Source organism: Centroberyx gerrardi, chromosome 12, assembly GCF_048128805.1.
Source record: "Centroberyx gerrardi isolate f3 chromosome 12, fCenGer3.hap1.cur.20231027, whole genome shotgun sequence".
Lineage (NCBI taxonomy): Eukaryota > Metazoa > Chordata > Actinopteri > Beryciformes > Berycidae > Centroberyx > Centroberyx gerrardi.
The window spans coordinates 25,531,055-25,548,987 of record NC_136008.1 but is presented as its reverse complement, the minus strand read 5'-3'; the positions used below and the strand labels follow the sequence as shown (position 1 = coordinate 25,548,987).

The window sequence follows — 17,933 nt, the reverse complement described above, 5'->3', positions numbered from 1 at the left end:
TATAACATGCACATGAAATAAGTTAATATACTGTATAGAACCAGTACAACAGCACCAACCCCTTTTCTGAGACGTGATGTCGGAGAGCTACCGAACACCTGCTTCAGATGATGACTGATATAAATCCTTGCAACTGATCAACTATCTATAACAAAGTCTAAGTCTGTAACATCCCCCAAGACTGAATATTGATGACAATATATCCCATTAGCTCTCAATATCCTTATTAATTGTTTCTTACTAACCATAACGCCTTGATAACTCCATCCTAAGTGTTTTCCCCAAAGTAAAACTTGATTAATGAATCTCTGTCAGGCAATATCAGGCAAATTAAACTAAATAAATTAAGTCAATCAACCAAATTCAACTAATTATGGCAATGGGCTAAAATCAAATATGTATGCATGTATGGTATGAATTAACCAAAATGACGGAAGGAGGTCTATTGATGTAGTAAATCATGGCCTCAACATATATGTAATTTTTATTTTTACTTTATTGATTTTTTCCCCGTAACTTAAAACGTTTGGGAATCATCTAACTAGTATTGAATTGTTGAAGGAGGAAATATCGCTAATGAAATGTAGTGAGAGGAAAGGCTTCTACGTATTGGTCGGCTGGAGGAGTGCTGTCCACGGGAAGCAGAGAGGTATGACCCGCTGTTATCGTGCCTTGACAGAATGCCAATAAAGTTTAGTTTCTGCTCCCTTCCTTTCTCTCTTTAATTAGGAAGAGTGGGCGAGTGCCGTACAACTTGTCTCCATGGCGATATAGCATACAAACATTACTGACACACAAACATTACTTGACTTTACAGTCAAAATTAAAAGTTCTTTGTTGGTATTTCAAATTATAGGAGGCTAGTACATAGAGGAATGCACCACTTTGGAATCAGCTGACTGATTTACTGGTTCAGGATCAAGTCTAGAATCTCCCAGCGTCTTCTTTTGCAGAAAGGTAGTGTGTGCGTGTCCAAAAAAGTAGGTCAGGTGCTTGGTATTAAACCATGAATCCATAAAGAAAGACTGGAATGATGCTCCCTTGGTGTCGCAGCAGCTTTTCGAGCTCTATTGGTTCTTACTTTCTACTTGGCGCTTTTAACTTCAGCTCCAGTTTTTCTCTTCAATTTTCTCATCTCTGTTTTGCTCTCTGAAGATGTTCTTTTTGTCTCTCTTTTCCTTGCTTCCTTGGTTCTTTGGTTGCGCATAACCAGCCCACACTGCATGAATTTGTGTGTGTGTGTGTGTGTGGCCAGACGGAGCGTTGAAAAGGAGCGGGGCTTCACAAAGCCTCTCGCTGCAGGGGTTGCTCTAGTCAAAAAAAGGTTGCTGAGGAGGAGGAAGATGAGGATGACAAAAAAAAGGCTTTGCTACTTTGTCAGCCTTTTGACTTTACTGACCAACCGTGCAGGCCCCTTTCAGTGAAGCTGCGGAAGGGCGACGATTTAGGGGATTAGGGTGTTCTCCGGGAAATCGCCCCTACTCCTGCTGTGTCACAGATACAGGAATAATTGACTGTGAGACTGGCTGTTGGGGGCCAGGGACTCTGCCTGGAAGAATAGGATGGGATACAATAGAATAGAGTTTGAAATGGTTCCAGGTGGACAGGTCTGTGTCCTAAATACTGTCACTATTCATATCCATTCAAATTCCAGTTGGTGAGAATCATTTTGAATTAGCCTGGACTGAAAGTTGGGAGCAACATATGAATTCAGAACATGACTCGCATATAACAGCTCGAAGCTAGTTGTCTGGTCTGGTTCAAGGATGTTTTGGTTTAAGATGTCGGTAATGCACGTCTATGTGTTCATTGTGTGTGTGTGTGTGTGTGTGTGTGCTTTCCTGGTGTTAAAACAAGGAGCCCTGTGTTGCTGAAGGAGCTGCTGAAACTTGTGTAAACCTACAGATTCCTGGGAAATAAGGTTGTGGTGACTCTCATTTAGATTCTGCCCACATATTCAATTTTACTACTGGAATTTAGCTGTTTGTCATTTCAGCTGCACCCTCCCTGCTTTTACCTAACTGTTTTCCAAATTAGCAACAGCATGCACGTTGAATCTCAGTGGTTTTGAGAATGAATTAAGTACAAAGGTACGTGTAGCGGTGGCATTATTGATAAAGGGACTCTGTGTAAGACGCAGCCAGTGTGTGCGTGTGTGCTGTTACAGGAAAGTGTGTGTTCAGTGCCCAGGGAGCCTGACTAAGAGGGAACACACGCACACACACACACTTTTAACAGGGAGATCTTTGTACATCTAGCCTGCCTAGCTGCTCTAGGCTGTACATGGCGCACAGGGGACTAAAATGGGTTAAAAGTGCTAAAAACACTTGGGCTCAGACCCATGAAAACCCCCAGTGTACATTCCGAGTTCTAGCCAAACACTCGCCTGTGTGTGAGCTCTATATATGAAGAAATTGGATCCAAAAATCATTTTATCACTGAGCATTTCGCCGCTCAGTTCCGTTTCGGTTTTCATAACAAAGTCTATTTTCGCTCCTGCTGAACTGCCCGAACTTCTATGCATCCTAATGCCTGTAAAATATGCACACGCCCACACAAAGTGAGTGGGTGCTTCTACAAAGGGTAATACGGTAGATGTGCTGCATGCTTGCAAGCGGCCCCTTGGAACAGCAGAGGCACAGTGGAGGCTTGCCCAATATCCTCCCAGCAGCCCACTCACCAGGGAGGGAGGGAGGGAGGGAAGGAGATAGAGAGAGAGAGAGAGAGAGAGGGGGAGAGAGAGAGAGGGAACATCCCACCACTAATGCTGCATTTGACTTCTTTTTCCTCACCGCTGGACTTTACATTTTCTCTCTCTGAAATCTCAGCGACATAGTTGCAGTTTACTCTGAACCACGAGTCATTTGAAGACTAATTTTTCGGGCTTGCGGAGGGATTCAGAAGCATGTTGTCATACCGGAGAGGATGCTGTGAGTGAATAGTTCCGGTGAATATTCCTGAGGCTTGATATTTGGGTGACATGGCCCATGGCATCGAGTCCCTGGTGACTCTAAGTCCGCTCTGTCACATGGATTCACCTCAGGAAGGACACTCTGACAACTGCAAGTTCTGGCTGCTGGACCTGGGTACGTGCCTCTGTCATGTGTAACACATGAGTAACACGCTAATGTGTAGGACAAACAGAGTTTTATGTTCTTGCTATGCTTTTGATATGAACATAACAGTATTTCTAGGTCAGGGTATATTCATATTTTGTTCTTAATGTAAAACATATACTGTTTTATATTCTGTACCTGGGTTTGCATGGTATGGAAATTGTGATTTTTTGTTTTGTTTTGTTTTTAATTGGGTATGTGCTTGATATGTGGAGAATATACTGTTTTTTACATATTTAAGGATTACTTCCCATGGCAATTCTGCTTTTAAAAAACATTATACGGTGTATAATATAGCGAGAGCTTGGGCATGCTTATGATAGAATGTATTTACTATTCAGTCTGTATGGAGGACATAAAGATAGTTGACAGTTTCACATTGACAGTGCACTAGTAGTCTCCAAGTCACCAAGAAACTGCAAAAAAAATGAAGGTTTTCTGAGTGTTTGTCCTTGTTTGTTGTAGATTCCACATCAGATACCCTGTTGTTATTATATTTCGATGCGACAAAGTGTTTTTGTTTATGGGTATTCCTTGGGTTTTGATTGATCAAGTGTGGATTAAGCATTATGGGAATGAAAGTAGTCCAGTGAGTGCATCATAATGTGATGAGATATTAAATCTGCTGGAGTGACAGTGACTAGATTATGATTGTGTGTCTTGTCTGTATGCTGGGTGAGATTGGTGCCTGACAGATGGGCAGAGGGTGTTTATTACAGAACCCTCAGGGACAGTAGAAAATAATGGGGTCAAAAAGAATAGAGTGGAATAGAATAGGCAGCAGTGTTTAGTGTTTACTGTGACCCAGTTGGGAGGATCGCTACCTGTGGAGAGAATTAAGGCTGTGTGATGAGGCAGCGTCAAGTAAAATGTAGTGGAATAGAATAGTTGGATCACAGAGGATTTTTTCCTGTTTCTCCACTGTACACCATCTAATAAAGCATAAAAAACATCAACATAATAGAATAGTTTTGTCAGTATGCGCACCGGGTGGTCTCTCAACTCTGTGTCTCCCTTCCCAACTACTCGCCCCTTCTAAGTATGACTGTTTGTGGCACGCCCTCTCCACATTCTATGGATCAGCTAACCCTAACCCCCCCACCCCACAAATTTTTCTAGCAATGGCACTGGTTTACTAGAGTGTAAACAACAATGTAAAAGTGCAAATAATATAGTTTCGATGGAGGGTTTGTGAAAGTGTGATAGGCAAGCCGTCTCATTTGTGATTACTACAGCAGAATAAAATGGAGCTAATATCGCGATTCATTTTCCTGGCCCACGATACATATTGTCACATTTTTGTATCGCGATATATTGAATTTCAATATATCGCCCCATCCCTACTGTATTCAAACAGTAATGCTGTGTGAAGATGTGCATGTGCCTCACAGCTGCCTCAGCAGCAGGATGCCCTGGTGAGTCTGCTGATGAGTCAACCAGGAAGTGAACCAGACATGTTTGATGCGATTAGGGCACAGAGAGACATCAGTTCACCAATTAGGTCAACTGCTGGCCACTGATATTGCCCATCCTGATCAAACTTTTCAGAAGTGCTGATACTGTAGGATTTATCATCCAACCCATGCCATCCAATATGAATATGAAGAGTTTTATTCCAAAATTGCACATCCATCATTTAAAAGATAGAAGCGATATTTGTTCTTGAAATTGTTTTTGCACAATTTTAAACAAATTATGGAACTTTTTAAAGCCTATCATAGGTAATTGAAGTCAGTGGACAAATGATGAGACTTTTCCAGTCAGAATTCTCAAGATTTTAGCGATGACACTGACTGATGAGCTGAAAATTGATATATATTAGGGACGGAACGATCTCACGATACGATTCAATACACAATATGGGGTTCATGATTCGGTTCACAAATCTTTCTAGCAATTGCACTGGCTTGCTACAATATAAACGACAATTTAAAAATATCATTACAAAGTGTGATTCCTACAGCAGAATGAAATATAGCTAATACCGTGATCACGTATTGTCACATTTTTGTATAGCAATATATATTGAAATTCGATATATCGTCTTATCCCTAATATATAGTGTTTTGGCATAGAGATCGTCATGGAGATGAGACATTTACAATGATAGTCACTGTAGAAGAATACAGGTAACACTGACAGAAAGTGTCCTAATGCGGTGTTGCTGCGTGCAGTTTCAGGCGGTCATTGTGGAGATTGCCAGTAGTTCTGATCTTCTGCATCTAGCGTCAGCACTGCAGTCTCAACCGACGTATCTCCCATATTTGTTTCCCATGAGTGTTAGAGCCAGACCAGCTGTCCCTGAGGTGTCTTCATGATGAAAGACGCCCTGCAGGGGCAAAGGTCATGGCCTCTACCACAGCCACAGACCACAGCTCTTCACATGTCTGTCTGTGTGTGTGTGTGTGTGTGTGTGTGTGTGTGTGTGTGCCTGGGGTTATTTTCCACCGTGGAGGAATGTGTCAAGGCTGTTGACCCCGTGTTCCACCCCTTTACACCTCTCCGTTAACAAGATCTCTATGGTCTTATCAAAGCATTAAGCTAACAGTGTAACTGCTTAGCTCACTGTCTTAAGTGTTCACATTTAACCCATTAAACACATGGGACAGGTGCTACTATTTTATTTGGTGGTACTATTTTCCTCGGGTGTACCTGAGTTTAAGTCTTGTTTTCCTTTTTTGCATTTTTCGGAGTGCCAAAAGCCCATATTGTCCATGGCTCGATTATTATTTGGGGTATATCTTGTATTTATCCATAACTTTCTTTATTTCTAACATTTTATATGATGTTTGGAGGCAAAAGTATACGCTTACAATTGGGACCACAAGGATGATGTCATCTCTCTGCATCTACTAAGTGTTTTATAATCTGATTTGATTTGGTTTGCTTATATACTACACACATCAACACACAGGCGGTGTTTAAATTTCAATGATGGGGGCGAAGAAGCAATTGTCTCTCACCCCTTTGATTTGGCAGAGCGGCGATGTAAAGTGTTTTTACATTGCTCTGCCAAATCTGCTGATGTTGTCCTGCAACATCTCATATAATACTTGAGACCCGCCTGCTAACAGCATGGCTACATGAGAGGTTGTGACCCCAGCATGTCTGTAAGCATTGTGGTCTGTTTGCTCTACATGACAAGTCCTGACCCCCGTGTCTTTATGGGTTCTCTTGTTTGTCTGCTTTAAACTTAGAGCACAAGTCTCCACCTAGGCGTCACAGTATGTAAGTAGGTGTGTTCTGTAAGTGGAGGGTAATGGTGATGTAAGTCAATTTGTAGTAAACTTTGTAAGAAGTGAAAGAGAGAGAGAGAAAGTTTATTTTCCCATCAATGCACATTTGCAATGCATTAGCAATGGTTTGACTTGGTTAGTAAAAATTTGCTATGTGGAAGTCAGTGTCATCTGTCAATTACAGTAAAAAAAAAAAAAAAAAAAAAGCAAAATATGTGGTTTCTGCTGGACAATGACAGTCTCTTGTGCAGTGCTTGTAAGTGTGCACAGTTTCCATGTATGAATATATATATATGTATATATATATATATATATATATGTATATATATATATATATGTATAAAGCAGCACGTGTAATGTTGAGGCTTGCAATTCACCTATCCCAGTCAGGATTGTAAAACCCTGCCATTCCAAGAGGCCTGTTTAGTTTCTTTCTGCAGTTCTGTTCAGCACCCTTACTTTCTGCTTTATGAAAGTATGAATGATGGATCATACTGTATGTACTGGGGTTACCTAAAAGCTACTACCAAAGTATACTAGGTTTTTGGTGGCCCCTTGGAGACAGACATAAATGCAAAGCCAGTCTGAGTGATCAGAATTACAGCTTCACAGGGCTTAAAGACCTCCGGCCAGGTGCCGGATTTCCGGCATATGGACGTTTTAGATTCACAAACTATTTTCGACAAAAAAAAAAAAAAACCTCACTCCATGTGGGTTTCTGTTTTTGATGCGTTTTATCCAATCATATTCAGCGAAGCAAAGCAATACATTTACCAATGGAATGCGAGCAAGTTTTTTTGTTTATCCAATGAACAGCAAGATACTTTCTATCACAATGTAGCACCGATTCCGTGGTGTAGCACAGCTGAAATATGGAAACGAAGTTTATGAAAGCTGGTGAAGATACACGCGTCACTGAGACAGGAGTAAAAAACAAATGGCGATAGGTATGGATTGAATAAACGCGTGGAGACGGGAAACCGTTTGACACTTGGTGCGACAAATGAAGGGAACTGGGTGTTTGTTCTGCACTGTGAGCTCAACCAGCAGAAAGAAAGTGCTCTTTCCACACGATAACGGTAAATCCCAGACACAACGCCGCTGTGCGCGCGCTCCGATATCTGAGCACACCGGGAGCGACAGTTACAGCTGCCGCTCCAGCAGCAATGACAGACCGGAACGTGATCTGTCTTTCACAATTTACAATCGTCATTCAGCATAAAAATGTGGCATTGCTTTGGCTGTTCTCTACAGAGCTCCCCAGGGGTCACCTGGTAATAAAAAAATAATTGATGTGGAAATCCATACGGGCACCGATTGGTAAACCGCGCACGGCTCCATGCGCACGGTTTAGTAATCTGTGCGCACGGAGTCCTAAACCATGCCCGCGGATTAGTAGACCGTGACGGATTTGTAATATGTATATTGATATTGTTATTGGACTAGTTTTATAGAGAAATAGAGAAATAAATGGTGCGATGGTGCAGTGTGCTAACTACCCCCACCACCCAATCAGTCAGGAACATTTCAGGCTCAGAATGTTTTTTTTGCTTTAAGCCCTGGCTTCAAATAGGCTCCATGATGGTACGGCATTCCAGTGCGGTATCGTAACGAACAGTCACAACTCTGGTTTTCATTTATTACTGGATGGGGGGAGGGGGAGGGCAGGTAAACCGCATAGTTTCCCTAAAAAATCTATCTTTAACAAGGGGATTGCATGCAAACATTTGTGCCAACAGAAGGGATAATCCTCCATCAAATTGCCCCCGAGACGGACTACCACTCCACGCCTCCCCTCTTCCCCAAATAGCCCCTTTGGATGGAATTTATAAATCACCCAAACAGTTTAAGCCTACTCCTCTCCCCGGGAGATGGCACAGTATATAGCCTGACTTTCTATCTGGTAGAGGATAAATTGCAGGATAAAAGCATGATAAAGAGATGTGTTCTCACCTGCACCGCCTCGACCTCTACAGGTTATTATTCGCCCGAGAGCGGCTGAGAAAATCATGCAGTCGGCTTCTGGGGTCTTGCGGAGCGGTTGAAAGGCTGTGACTATTATCGCTCAGGTTGTGCTGGAGATATCTCTCAATGTCCTGTCTGAAAGCCCGGCTTTCTCAGGGTGAGATGGTGGCAGAAAATAAGAAATAGCTGTCTTCCAAGCAAGTCAAGAGAAGATGGGGCCTGATGTGGGAGATGCTTGTTATTCCAGGAACTGGGCTTTCTCCCTTTGCGTGCGATGTGAGAACACATGCTTCGTATCAGCTCAGCGCAGTAAAAATAAGTCTCCCAGAGCCTGAATGACTGACGCACACGCTCACATGCAGGTGCGCTCATTCAGGAGCAAGCGCACACACACACACACACACACTCACACTCTTGCACTCAACAATGCAGTGCTGTGCATTGTGTTCATTGAATGGAGGGCAGAATTTCCACACCTGCCATTCATGAGAAGTAGGCCCACAGAGCCACTTTAAATCACTCAACCTGGTCACATGGTTTATTATGTTCAATGCTTAATCTTCACCAGCTGCCACTTCTCTACCCATTTAAAGGGCTGAATGATGAGAGGGCAGAAGTTAGGATCTCTAGCCTTGTACTCTTAGTCATGTATTGTATTCAGTATTCAGTCTTTAAAATCAAAAGTTTTTTGAATGAAATAAAAGAAAATCTGCCAATGGAATGAGATAAATTCATTTTACTCATTATTTGGCCATTTTTGCAGTGCAGCTCCTCAGCTCAGGCCGATGCGATGCAGACATTGAAAGGCAGAGTGATGTGGGAGGAGAGCAGCGTCCTTTGTTAGCATCAGCCTCAGCCCCCATGCAGATGCACTTGTTTTTGCGGCCGGGCTCCTTCTGGAAGTCATTTGCTGTTCTGCAGAATGAGAACATCATCTCCGGAGAACCCTTTTGTGAGGGAATGCTCTCATTCCGCTGAAATACAGCTCCGATCGGGTTCTCCATCAAGTCGGATTTGATGGAGTACATCTCCAGTTTAGGAGCGAATCCAGAGGCTTGGATATGAACTCTAGAGCCGGTATAATGTAGGCCTGAAATGTGTCCCAGTAGGATTTTTAGTAGAATGTAAGAGGCACACTTCTGATCTTCGTGTGTTGGCTGCAGTTCTGTATGATATCGAGGGAGTTATTTTTTATTTCCTCGCTATTTTATTGGCAGCAGTGCCTGTGATACTTTGAAAATGTGCTGTGGACTTTTGTTGAACTGTGACCCCTTTCTGGGAAGTGAAAGGTCTTCCTCTGGGAGTGTTGCGGTGGTATAAAAGTTGGGGTCGAGTTGCGCACTGTGATCAGCCCAAGGCACTGTGGTCAGTTAGCTTGGCTCTCCATACTACTGTTGTTTTATTATTGGCTGAGATGTTTTCTTTCACCCTCCAACAGCAGGCCATGACATTGTTGTTGTCAGTAACGCAGTACAGAATACAGAACAGCCCAGTTCATCAGTGGTCACTTTAGGAAGGAGCAACTAAAAGGAAGTAAGGAAGTTTGGGATGGAAGGAGGAATGAGGGAATGAGAAAGAGTTAGGAAGAGAGGGAGGGAGGGAGGAAAGAAAGAATGGAGGGAGAAAAGGAGTGAATGAGCACAGGTGGATGTACCTTTCAAGTGTTCAGACTGGGCCTGAAGAATCCCTTTATCACTTTCCCTCAGTCAGCCTTCCGCTTCTAGTCTAAGAAGAGCTCCCCTCCTACAGACTCCCCAAGGAGCCATGAGGGGGAGGCCAGCCTGCCTACCGCAGATAGCACACACACATTCAAACATATTCAGAGAAATACATCATATATATAGTCTCTCTCTTCAGTCCTCTCTCACACACACACACTATATGCAAACACACGCACGCACACAGCAACTAGGGAAAACAGTTTATGCAGGTTTTACATAACACTGCGTACTGTTTGCCATGCTTTTTTAAACAAGTTGAAACTGGTTGAATGTATAGATCTAATTTCAATGCAGAGGGAAGGCATATGGAGTGGAAACAAACATGTATGCATACACTCAGAGAATGCAATACCTTTGTTGATTTCAATCTAATGATTTGTATAAGAAAATATACTCTTGTCATGTTGGGACCACAGGCTGGTGATCCATTTTGAGTCCTTATGCATAATTAAAAATGTTCTGACAGTCTGGTTTTGCGAAGAATAAAGGGGGGGAAAAAAATCAATCTTCATGTCAATATGTAATGTAATGTACCTCTTTCCTCTCCCGCCTTTTAGACACCCTGTCCGTGTCCAGTAACGACGCCCTGCAGCCGGGCTCCAGCCACACCCTGGGCCCCCACAGCTCCCCGGGGCCCAAGCGTCCGGGGAACACCCTGAGGAAGTGGCTGACCAGCCCCGTGCGGCGGCTCAGCTCCGGCAAGGCCGACGGCCACGTCAAGAAGCTGGCCCACAAGCACAAGAAGAACCGCGACGGCGCCCGGAAGAACGTGGACGCGGTGCCCGGCTCGCAGAAGGACTCCGACGACAGCGCCGCCACGCCGCAGGACGAGACCCTGGAGGAGGTGAGAGGATTTCACGTGACTCCCCCCCACCTCCCCCCCCCCCCCCCCTATCGTAGTAACAAGTTTTCATATTGTAGTTGCAATAAATGTATTTCCTAGGTAAGAAAAACATAAGAAGCTTAAATTGCAGCTGAGCCATTTATTTCAATTTCTCTATGTTCAGCCTGCTGTTATTTGTGTTTACATTGACACTCGATAGCCAGTGGTGTTTGTCTGGCTGCAGCTGAATACAACAGATTTTCATTAATTCATAAAATTGGTTCCGCTTGATTTCTTTTCTCGCCTCCCCTATCAGGCGCGCCCCAACGATTGAAAAACACTGAGCTTTTTGGGGGCGTTTTTCCTTCTCTCTGTTTAGTATTCTTCACTGAAAGGATGGAAGAAGGATGCAATATTATGTGTCGCTACATGTGCAACACATCACAATCTGTTCTCCCTTGCTTTATGATAATTTAATCTCTCTTCCTTTATGTACCTTTGTTAAACCCCCTCCAACTCTATTCATTCTGCACGTCTGTCACTGTTTTCTCTGTGACCATGTCAGAACATTTTAAGACCCAACATTGCTCTGTAGTATAATATGCAAAACATTAACTCTCTCTCTCTCTCTCTCTCTCTCTCTCTCCCTCTCTCTCTCTCTCTCTCTGTCTCTCTCTCTCTCTCTCTCTCTCCCCCCTCTCTCTCTCCAGCGTATGCGTAATGAGGGGCTGAGCAGCGGCACCCTGTCCAAGTCTTCCTCGTCGGGCATGCAGAGCTGCGGGGAGGAGGAGGGAGAGGAGGGGGCCGACGCCGTCCCTCTGCCGCCCCCCATGGCCATCCAGCAGCACAGCCTGCTGCAGCCCGACTCCCAGGACGACAAGGTGGGACGCACAGGGCAGTGGACGATACGCGTTCCTACGCACACATACACAGGCACAGCACACATGTACCATCCAAGACAGAGTGGTGCAAATGTGGCTTCCGTTTTCCAGTTAAGCTTAACCAAGTCAGAGTAGTTTTATGTGCTTTCGTTCTGTCACATAGTGGCACACATACACACACACGGACAGTATGGGATATAGATTTTGTTCGGTCAGTGCCAGATTTCCCTTTTTCTTTTCTTTTTTTGTTGGAAAATATAATTATTTTTGACAATGCCACAACATTTCATGACTTGTAGTTTTGGTTATAGATATTTTATATGTAGATTATAGATAGTTAGATATTTTATCCACATAAATTCATGTTAATTTGAGCAGCCAATTGTTTAATTTGAATAATTTCAATACCTTTTGGCTCTTTGTCTAAATATCACTAAAGTTACTTTTTAGCCACACAGAGCTTACATTGAATAACGCTGCCGAACTTCTGCTTTGGCACTAATCCGTTTTCTTTTGTTCTCTTTTTTTCTTGACGGTCGCACGTTCCTACCTTCAGCATTACGTTGATTTCTGTTCTGCTTCTCTTCTTTCCCAGTTCCCCTACCTCTCCATGTAAAACCGCCTTCCCCTCTCCGTTTTCAATCCCTCTTTCTTTGACTCTCCTCTTGCCTTTTCCCCGTTCCTTCTTTCGCCAAGTCATTGACTGACACTTGGATTCCCTTGGAGTTTAGTTATTCCGCTGTTGCTGAAGTGAATACTCCATTTTGCCGTAGTGAATGAGGTTTAAGTCTGGTCTGGTATTTTGTCTCAGGCTTGGGTCGGTTGCAGAGGCAACCCTTTTCTCCAATGGAGTATTTAGCAACACTTTCTGTATCTTAACTTGTTTGACCAATCATGGTGCTCATGCTCACAGAACTGTCCAATCCCAGAGCTTGCCCTTGACCTAAACCCGCCTCATAACCCCTGTGTCCCTAACACTAGCCTGTGATTGGCTCCAACAAGGCCCCCAATTCGCCCTTCTATTAGGGAGATCACACCCACCCAGTCCTTATTTGGACATGTGGACTATCAGGGGGTCCAAACTCATCGATGGTGAGCCTGATTATATACACAGTATCACCAAGTTTTATTTGAACACTGACTGACCTTAACTGTTGCTGTAGCTTTTAATCTTAGAAGACAGAACTCCCTAAGATTCAGGACTGTAAATATTCTCATTTCACAAAAGACATCAGTCCATTTTGGAAGCAAGAAATGCAATATTGTAAAAACCTATATAATAGAGATAGGAATTGGAAAATAAATGATTTCTCTCTCTCTCTCTCTCTCTCTCTCTCTCTCTCTCTCTCTCTCTCTCTCTCAGTCTGCGTCTCGTCTGTCCGGTCGGCCCAGTAGTTCAGAGACTCCCAGCGCTGCAGAACTGGTCAGCGCCATCGAGGAGTTGGTGAAGAGCAAGATGGTAAGATGGACATGATAAACAGAATGACGCATTCACACACGTACACACACACACACACACACACACACACACACACACACACACACATTCACAGCTGTGTATCTCTGGTCTGGGAGGGTGTTTTCCATTTTTTTAATTTTTTTTTCTGGTGTTGTTGACGGTGAGGATGGCATCATGGCGCACCAGTCATCTGTCAGTGACTGTGACTCACTATGCCAGCTGTCCCCTGTTCCAGCAACCTGGCACATAAACCCAGCACACATGCCCATTGGCCTACATGTAGACACATATCAAAATCAAGGCATTACGGTTTGCTTTAGAGTCACACAGCGGTACTGGTTTCGATCCTTGTCGGAGAAATGCATTGCTGAGATCTTCATTCCTGTTTTTTCCCCTCTGTCCTCCTTCTCTCTCTCTTCCCTCTGCTCCCTCCCTGCCTCTGTCCCTCTCCGCCAGTCCCTGGAGGATCGTCCCAGTTCTCTGTCGGTGGAGCAGGGCGACAGCAGCTCCCCTTCCTTCAACCCCTCCGACAACTCCCTCCTCTCCTCCTCCTCGCCCATCGATGAGGTGGAAGAGCGCAAGTCCGGCTTCCTCAAGAGAAGACAGTGAGTTTACAGCTTTCTCTGTATCTTCGTTTGTTCTCATCTTTCTTCATTAGTGTGGATTACATTTGTCTGGGATAATGACAATTTCTGTTGTCTGTCCTCAGTTATGTGATGCTGGAGCTGGTGGAGACGGAGAGAGACTACGTCAGAGACCTGGGATCAGTGGTGGAGGTGAAAAACGTTATCAAAATTTGAAAAATGGAAAAGTGCCTGAAAATGAAGTATTAGAAATTAGGTTATTTGGTCAGTATTTGCTATGTATTTTTACAAACGAGCTGACTCTCTCCCCCCAGGGCTACATGAGCAGAATGAAGGAGGAAGGCGTTCCGGACGACATGAGAGGAAAAGACAAGATCGTCTTCGGAAACATCCATCAGATCTATGACTGGCACAAAGAGTACGCTGACTGTCTTCTTCAATCAACTGTGACAAATTCCACTACTGATTGAAATTATAATTTTGTTTTCACTTAAAAGTCAGCTTGTATTAGCTCCCATAGCATGGAGTTTTTAGGAATTACGATATAGCACAGGAGACACATTTTCCTTAAAACACATGTTTCTCTCTTGATTGGTCCACAGCTTCTTCCTGGCAGAGATTGAGAAGTGCTTGGAGGATCCTGATAGGCTGGCTCCTCTGTTTGTCAAACAGGTGGGAAAGAAAAAAAAAAGTGGAATTGATTTAGTTTACAGCAAAGAAAAGAAAAAGAAAAAACAAATGTCAATCATTTTTAGTTTATCAAGTGCATTCAGTCAGGGAGTCAGGGAATAATGTCTCTAACCTCTAATATTTCTCTACTTCTCAACGCTGCCTTTGTTTTTCTGCTTTTGTTTTTATTGCAGGAGCGGAGGCTACACATGTACATCGTGTACTGCCAGAACAAGCCCAAGTCTGAGCACATTGTGTCGGAGTACATCGACACTTACTTTGAAGTGAGAATGTCAAACCATTTTACACCTTTACCCAACCCTGCACTGACTCATGCTGTAAAATATAGCGAGTATATGCTAGTATCAATGTCTCTTCTAGGTCATTAACCATGCAGTATTAACCACATGAATAATATTTCCTAAAGACGATATTGTCATGTGTTTTTCACCAGGACCTTAAGCAGCGTTTGGGCCACAGACTGCAGATCACTGACCTGCTGATCAAACCTGTCCAACGCATAATGAAGTACCAGCTACTACTGAAGGTAAATATACCCACACAACACTGCTTCGTACTTTACAAGCATCATTCATAGAGACTCAAAAGTACTATCCACAGAATGAACATTACTGTTTGCATTTATACTTTTTTGTACAGGATCTTCTCAAGGTTTCCAAGAAGGCTGGAGCGGACATAGTAGAGCTGGAGGTAAGACGTGCTGCACTGTATTTCAGTCTGAAAAAGTTTAAGAACACAGAATGGCCCTTTACAATTCTTGTGTCTTTCTACTTGACTGACATACAAGCAGCTTGTCTCTAAAAGTTTGTTTTCTTCTCCTGTACCACCTTAGAAAGCTGTAGAGGTCATGTGTGTGGTCCCCAAGCGCTGCAATGACATGATGAACGTCGGGCGCCTTCAAGGCTTTGATGTAAGACTGATTTTTTATTCTCTCTCAGAAGTGTGTGTGTGTGTGTGTGTGTGTGTGTGTGTGTGTGTTTGGATAAATACAACAATGGGGGTGAGTGGTTGGTCTTAAGGTTAATAGTTTACACTCAATTTGTAATTGAAGACATCTGTCACTAGGTGTCAGTGTCTATACATTTTTCACAGCTTTACTATAACTAGTTTTTCTGCTGTCACAGATTGATTTTCTTTTTTGACTCCCTTGTGTATGCACAATGTTCAGCAAGTGATGGAGATGGGCATGTTGTTTCTCCACAACAAAATAGACAAAAGTCTCTTTGCTGCCTCTCTGCCTTTCTAACAGTATTCTTTCCTCTACTCGTCTCTCCTCTGATATCCTGTACCCTTGCCTCCTCTCTTCCCTTTCCCTCTACTCTCCTCCTCCCTTCAGGGTAAGATCGTGGCCCAGGGCAGATTACTCCTCCAGGATACTTTCATGGTCTCGGACCAAGATGGAGGACTTCTGTCCAGGATGAAGGAGAGGAGAGTCTTCCTCTTCGAGCAGATCGTCATCTTCAGCGAGCCCCTGGACAAAAAGAAGGGCTACTCCACTCCTGGCTACCTCTTCAAGAACAGCATCAAGGTGAGTGCAACTTACTGAAATGGCAAAAAAAAGTCAAACTCTTTCATATGTGAAGAAGAGTATTAGCTACTGTCAGAACAAGTTGTAAACCTCACACAAATAAATGATGAAACTCTGTAGACATCCTTGGATTACATGTTCACTTAGGCGGATCATTCATAAATTCATAAATGGAATGTCAAACTCCTTTCTCTCCCTCTATTCTTACCTTTCTCCACTCTATTCTGTTCCCCTTTCATCTCCCTCCCTCCCATCCTCTCTCTCTCTCCCCTCAGGTGAGCTGGTTGGGTCTAGAGGAAAACCCAGAAGACCCCTGCAAGTTCACGCTGACCTCCAGGTCGTCTAGTGGCAGCCAGGAGAGGTACACCCTCCATTCGGCCGGTCCTGGGGTCAGTCAGGTCTGGATCCACCAGGTCAGCCAGATACTGGAGAACCAGCGCAACTTCCTCAACGGTAAGAGAGGGGTGTATTGTTTTGACTATGCAATGTACACATACACCAAAATGATGGACTTGTAATCGATATGGAAAATAATTCCTCTTCGGTCTTATCCCTCCCGCGCTCCCACAGCGCTGACATCTCCCATAGAGTACCAGAGGAACCATGTGGGTGGCGGCGGGTCAGGCGGTCCACCCAGCAGTAGCAGCAGCAGTGCTGGAGGCCTGGCAGGAGGCAGCAGCTCCAATAGCACCTCCAACATGGGAGGAGGAGGAGGAGGAGGTGGTGGCGGCAGCTCTGGAGGATCAGGGGGCAACTCCTCCTCTCTCTGCGGCCCTCGCTCCCGACCCTCCCGCATCCCCCAGCCCTCCTCGCGCCTCCCCCAGCCCGTCCACCACCACCACCCCCCGGGCCCCGAGGGGCCCGACCGATCAGCAGGTACGTGGTCGCCTTGCCACCCCCAGACCCCTCAGTCCCTCCCCCCTAACCCCTATCCAGACACCGCCACGGATGGGGAGCTGTTAGCCTCAGAGGTCCCTAAGATGAGGGTGCTGGATGGCCCTCGCGGAAGTAACAGTAATAACAGTAACAAGCCGTCGGGCAGCGCCGAGGGCAGCCCCAGGCAGGGCCTGCGAGGCTGTGAGGAACCCCAGAGACACCAAACGGCTAATATACCGCAGATGGCCGTGGCTCCTCTGAATCTGTCTCTCAAAAACCCTCGAGTCGGGACGGTTTTGCCTCTGACTTCTCCTCAGTCCCCTGGAGGAGGAGGAGGAGGAGGTCAAGGGAAGGAGGCCTTTGTCCCCAGCAGCCCGGCTCACAAAGGCAACTCTTTCTGGGCTATGGTCCCGGCCATGCCTCCCTCCCCCGCCAGCCGGCCTGGTTCTTTCTCCTACCCCAGTGACAGTGGCGGTGGTGGGGACTCTGTGGGCAGAGGAGGCCACGGGACGCCCTCTCATCATCGCCACTCCACCCACAGTAAGGACATAGACCGCATGAGCACATGCTCCTCCACCAGCGAGCAGTCCATACACTCCACCCAGAGCAATGGGGTAAGACGCCAAATCAAGGCCCGGGCTTCTGTGCGGCCGAGTGCTACTCACTAGTCACTAACCCCCTCCTCACTGGCTGGCTGGTCAGTCAGTCATCCTGCCACTGGCTCTGAGAATGGCTTGTACATGCAACGTCTACTACTATTACTACTACTGCTGAAGCACTGGAGATTAATGGCTATCTAAGCGCACTAACTTGGTCACTAGAACGTGTGTGTGTGTGAAAGAGAGAGTGTTTTCTGGCTCTTTCAGATTGTACTAACAGTGTGGGTATGGCTGATAGAGCAGCTGTGTAGTATCTGCTATCTTAAGCATTCTCTGTCGGCTACAGTATATGTTTGCTTCTCAACTGCAGCTAATAGGCACTAACAGTCACTGTCACCAGTTGTTAAAAAACGTCCGCTTCTCTTTCACCTTTGTCCATTGTTACATGGAAATCT

At 44.8% G+C, this 17,933-nt stretch overlaps 1 protein-coding gene across 3 annotated transcripts in view; it reads left to right on the top strand.

Moving 5' to 3' along the window:
• Positions 1-17,933, top strand: part of triob (trio Rho guanine nucleotide exchange factor b) — an 87,843-nt gene that overhangs the window by 60,188 nt on the left and 9,722 nt on the right. For 2 of the 3 annotated variants that reach the window (XM_071901283.2, XM_071901284.2), the window contains exons 36-49: positions 10,596-10,882; positions 11,572-11,742; positions 13,106-13,201; positions 13,658-13,806; positions 13,911-13,977; positions 14,100-14,203; positions 14,388-14,457; positions 14,649-14,738; positions 14,909-15,001; positions 15,115-15,165; positions 15,308-15,385; positions 15,812-16,003; positions 16,279-16,456; positions 16,574-17,493. In XM_071901283.2, coding sequence (XP_071757384.2) covers positions 10,596-10,882; positions 11,572-11,742; positions 13,106-13,201; positions 13,658-13,806; positions 13,911-13,977; positions 14,100-14,203; positions 14,388-14,457; positions 14,649-14,738; positions 14,909-15,001; positions 15,115-15,165; positions 15,308-15,385; positions 15,812-16,003; positions 16,279-16,456; positions 16,574-17,493 — 2,546 coding nt within the window. The remainder of the gene's footprint in view (positions 1-10,595; positions 10,883-11,571; positions 11,743-13,105; positions 13,202-13,657; positions 13,807-13,910; positions 13,978-14,099; positions 14,204-14,387; positions 14,458-14,648; positions 14,739-14,908; positions 15,002-15,114; positions 15,166-15,307; positions 15,386-15,811; positions 16,004-16,278; positions 16,457-16,573; positions 17,494-17,933) is intronic. The other variant, XM_071901285.2, reaches the window with a different exon arrangement.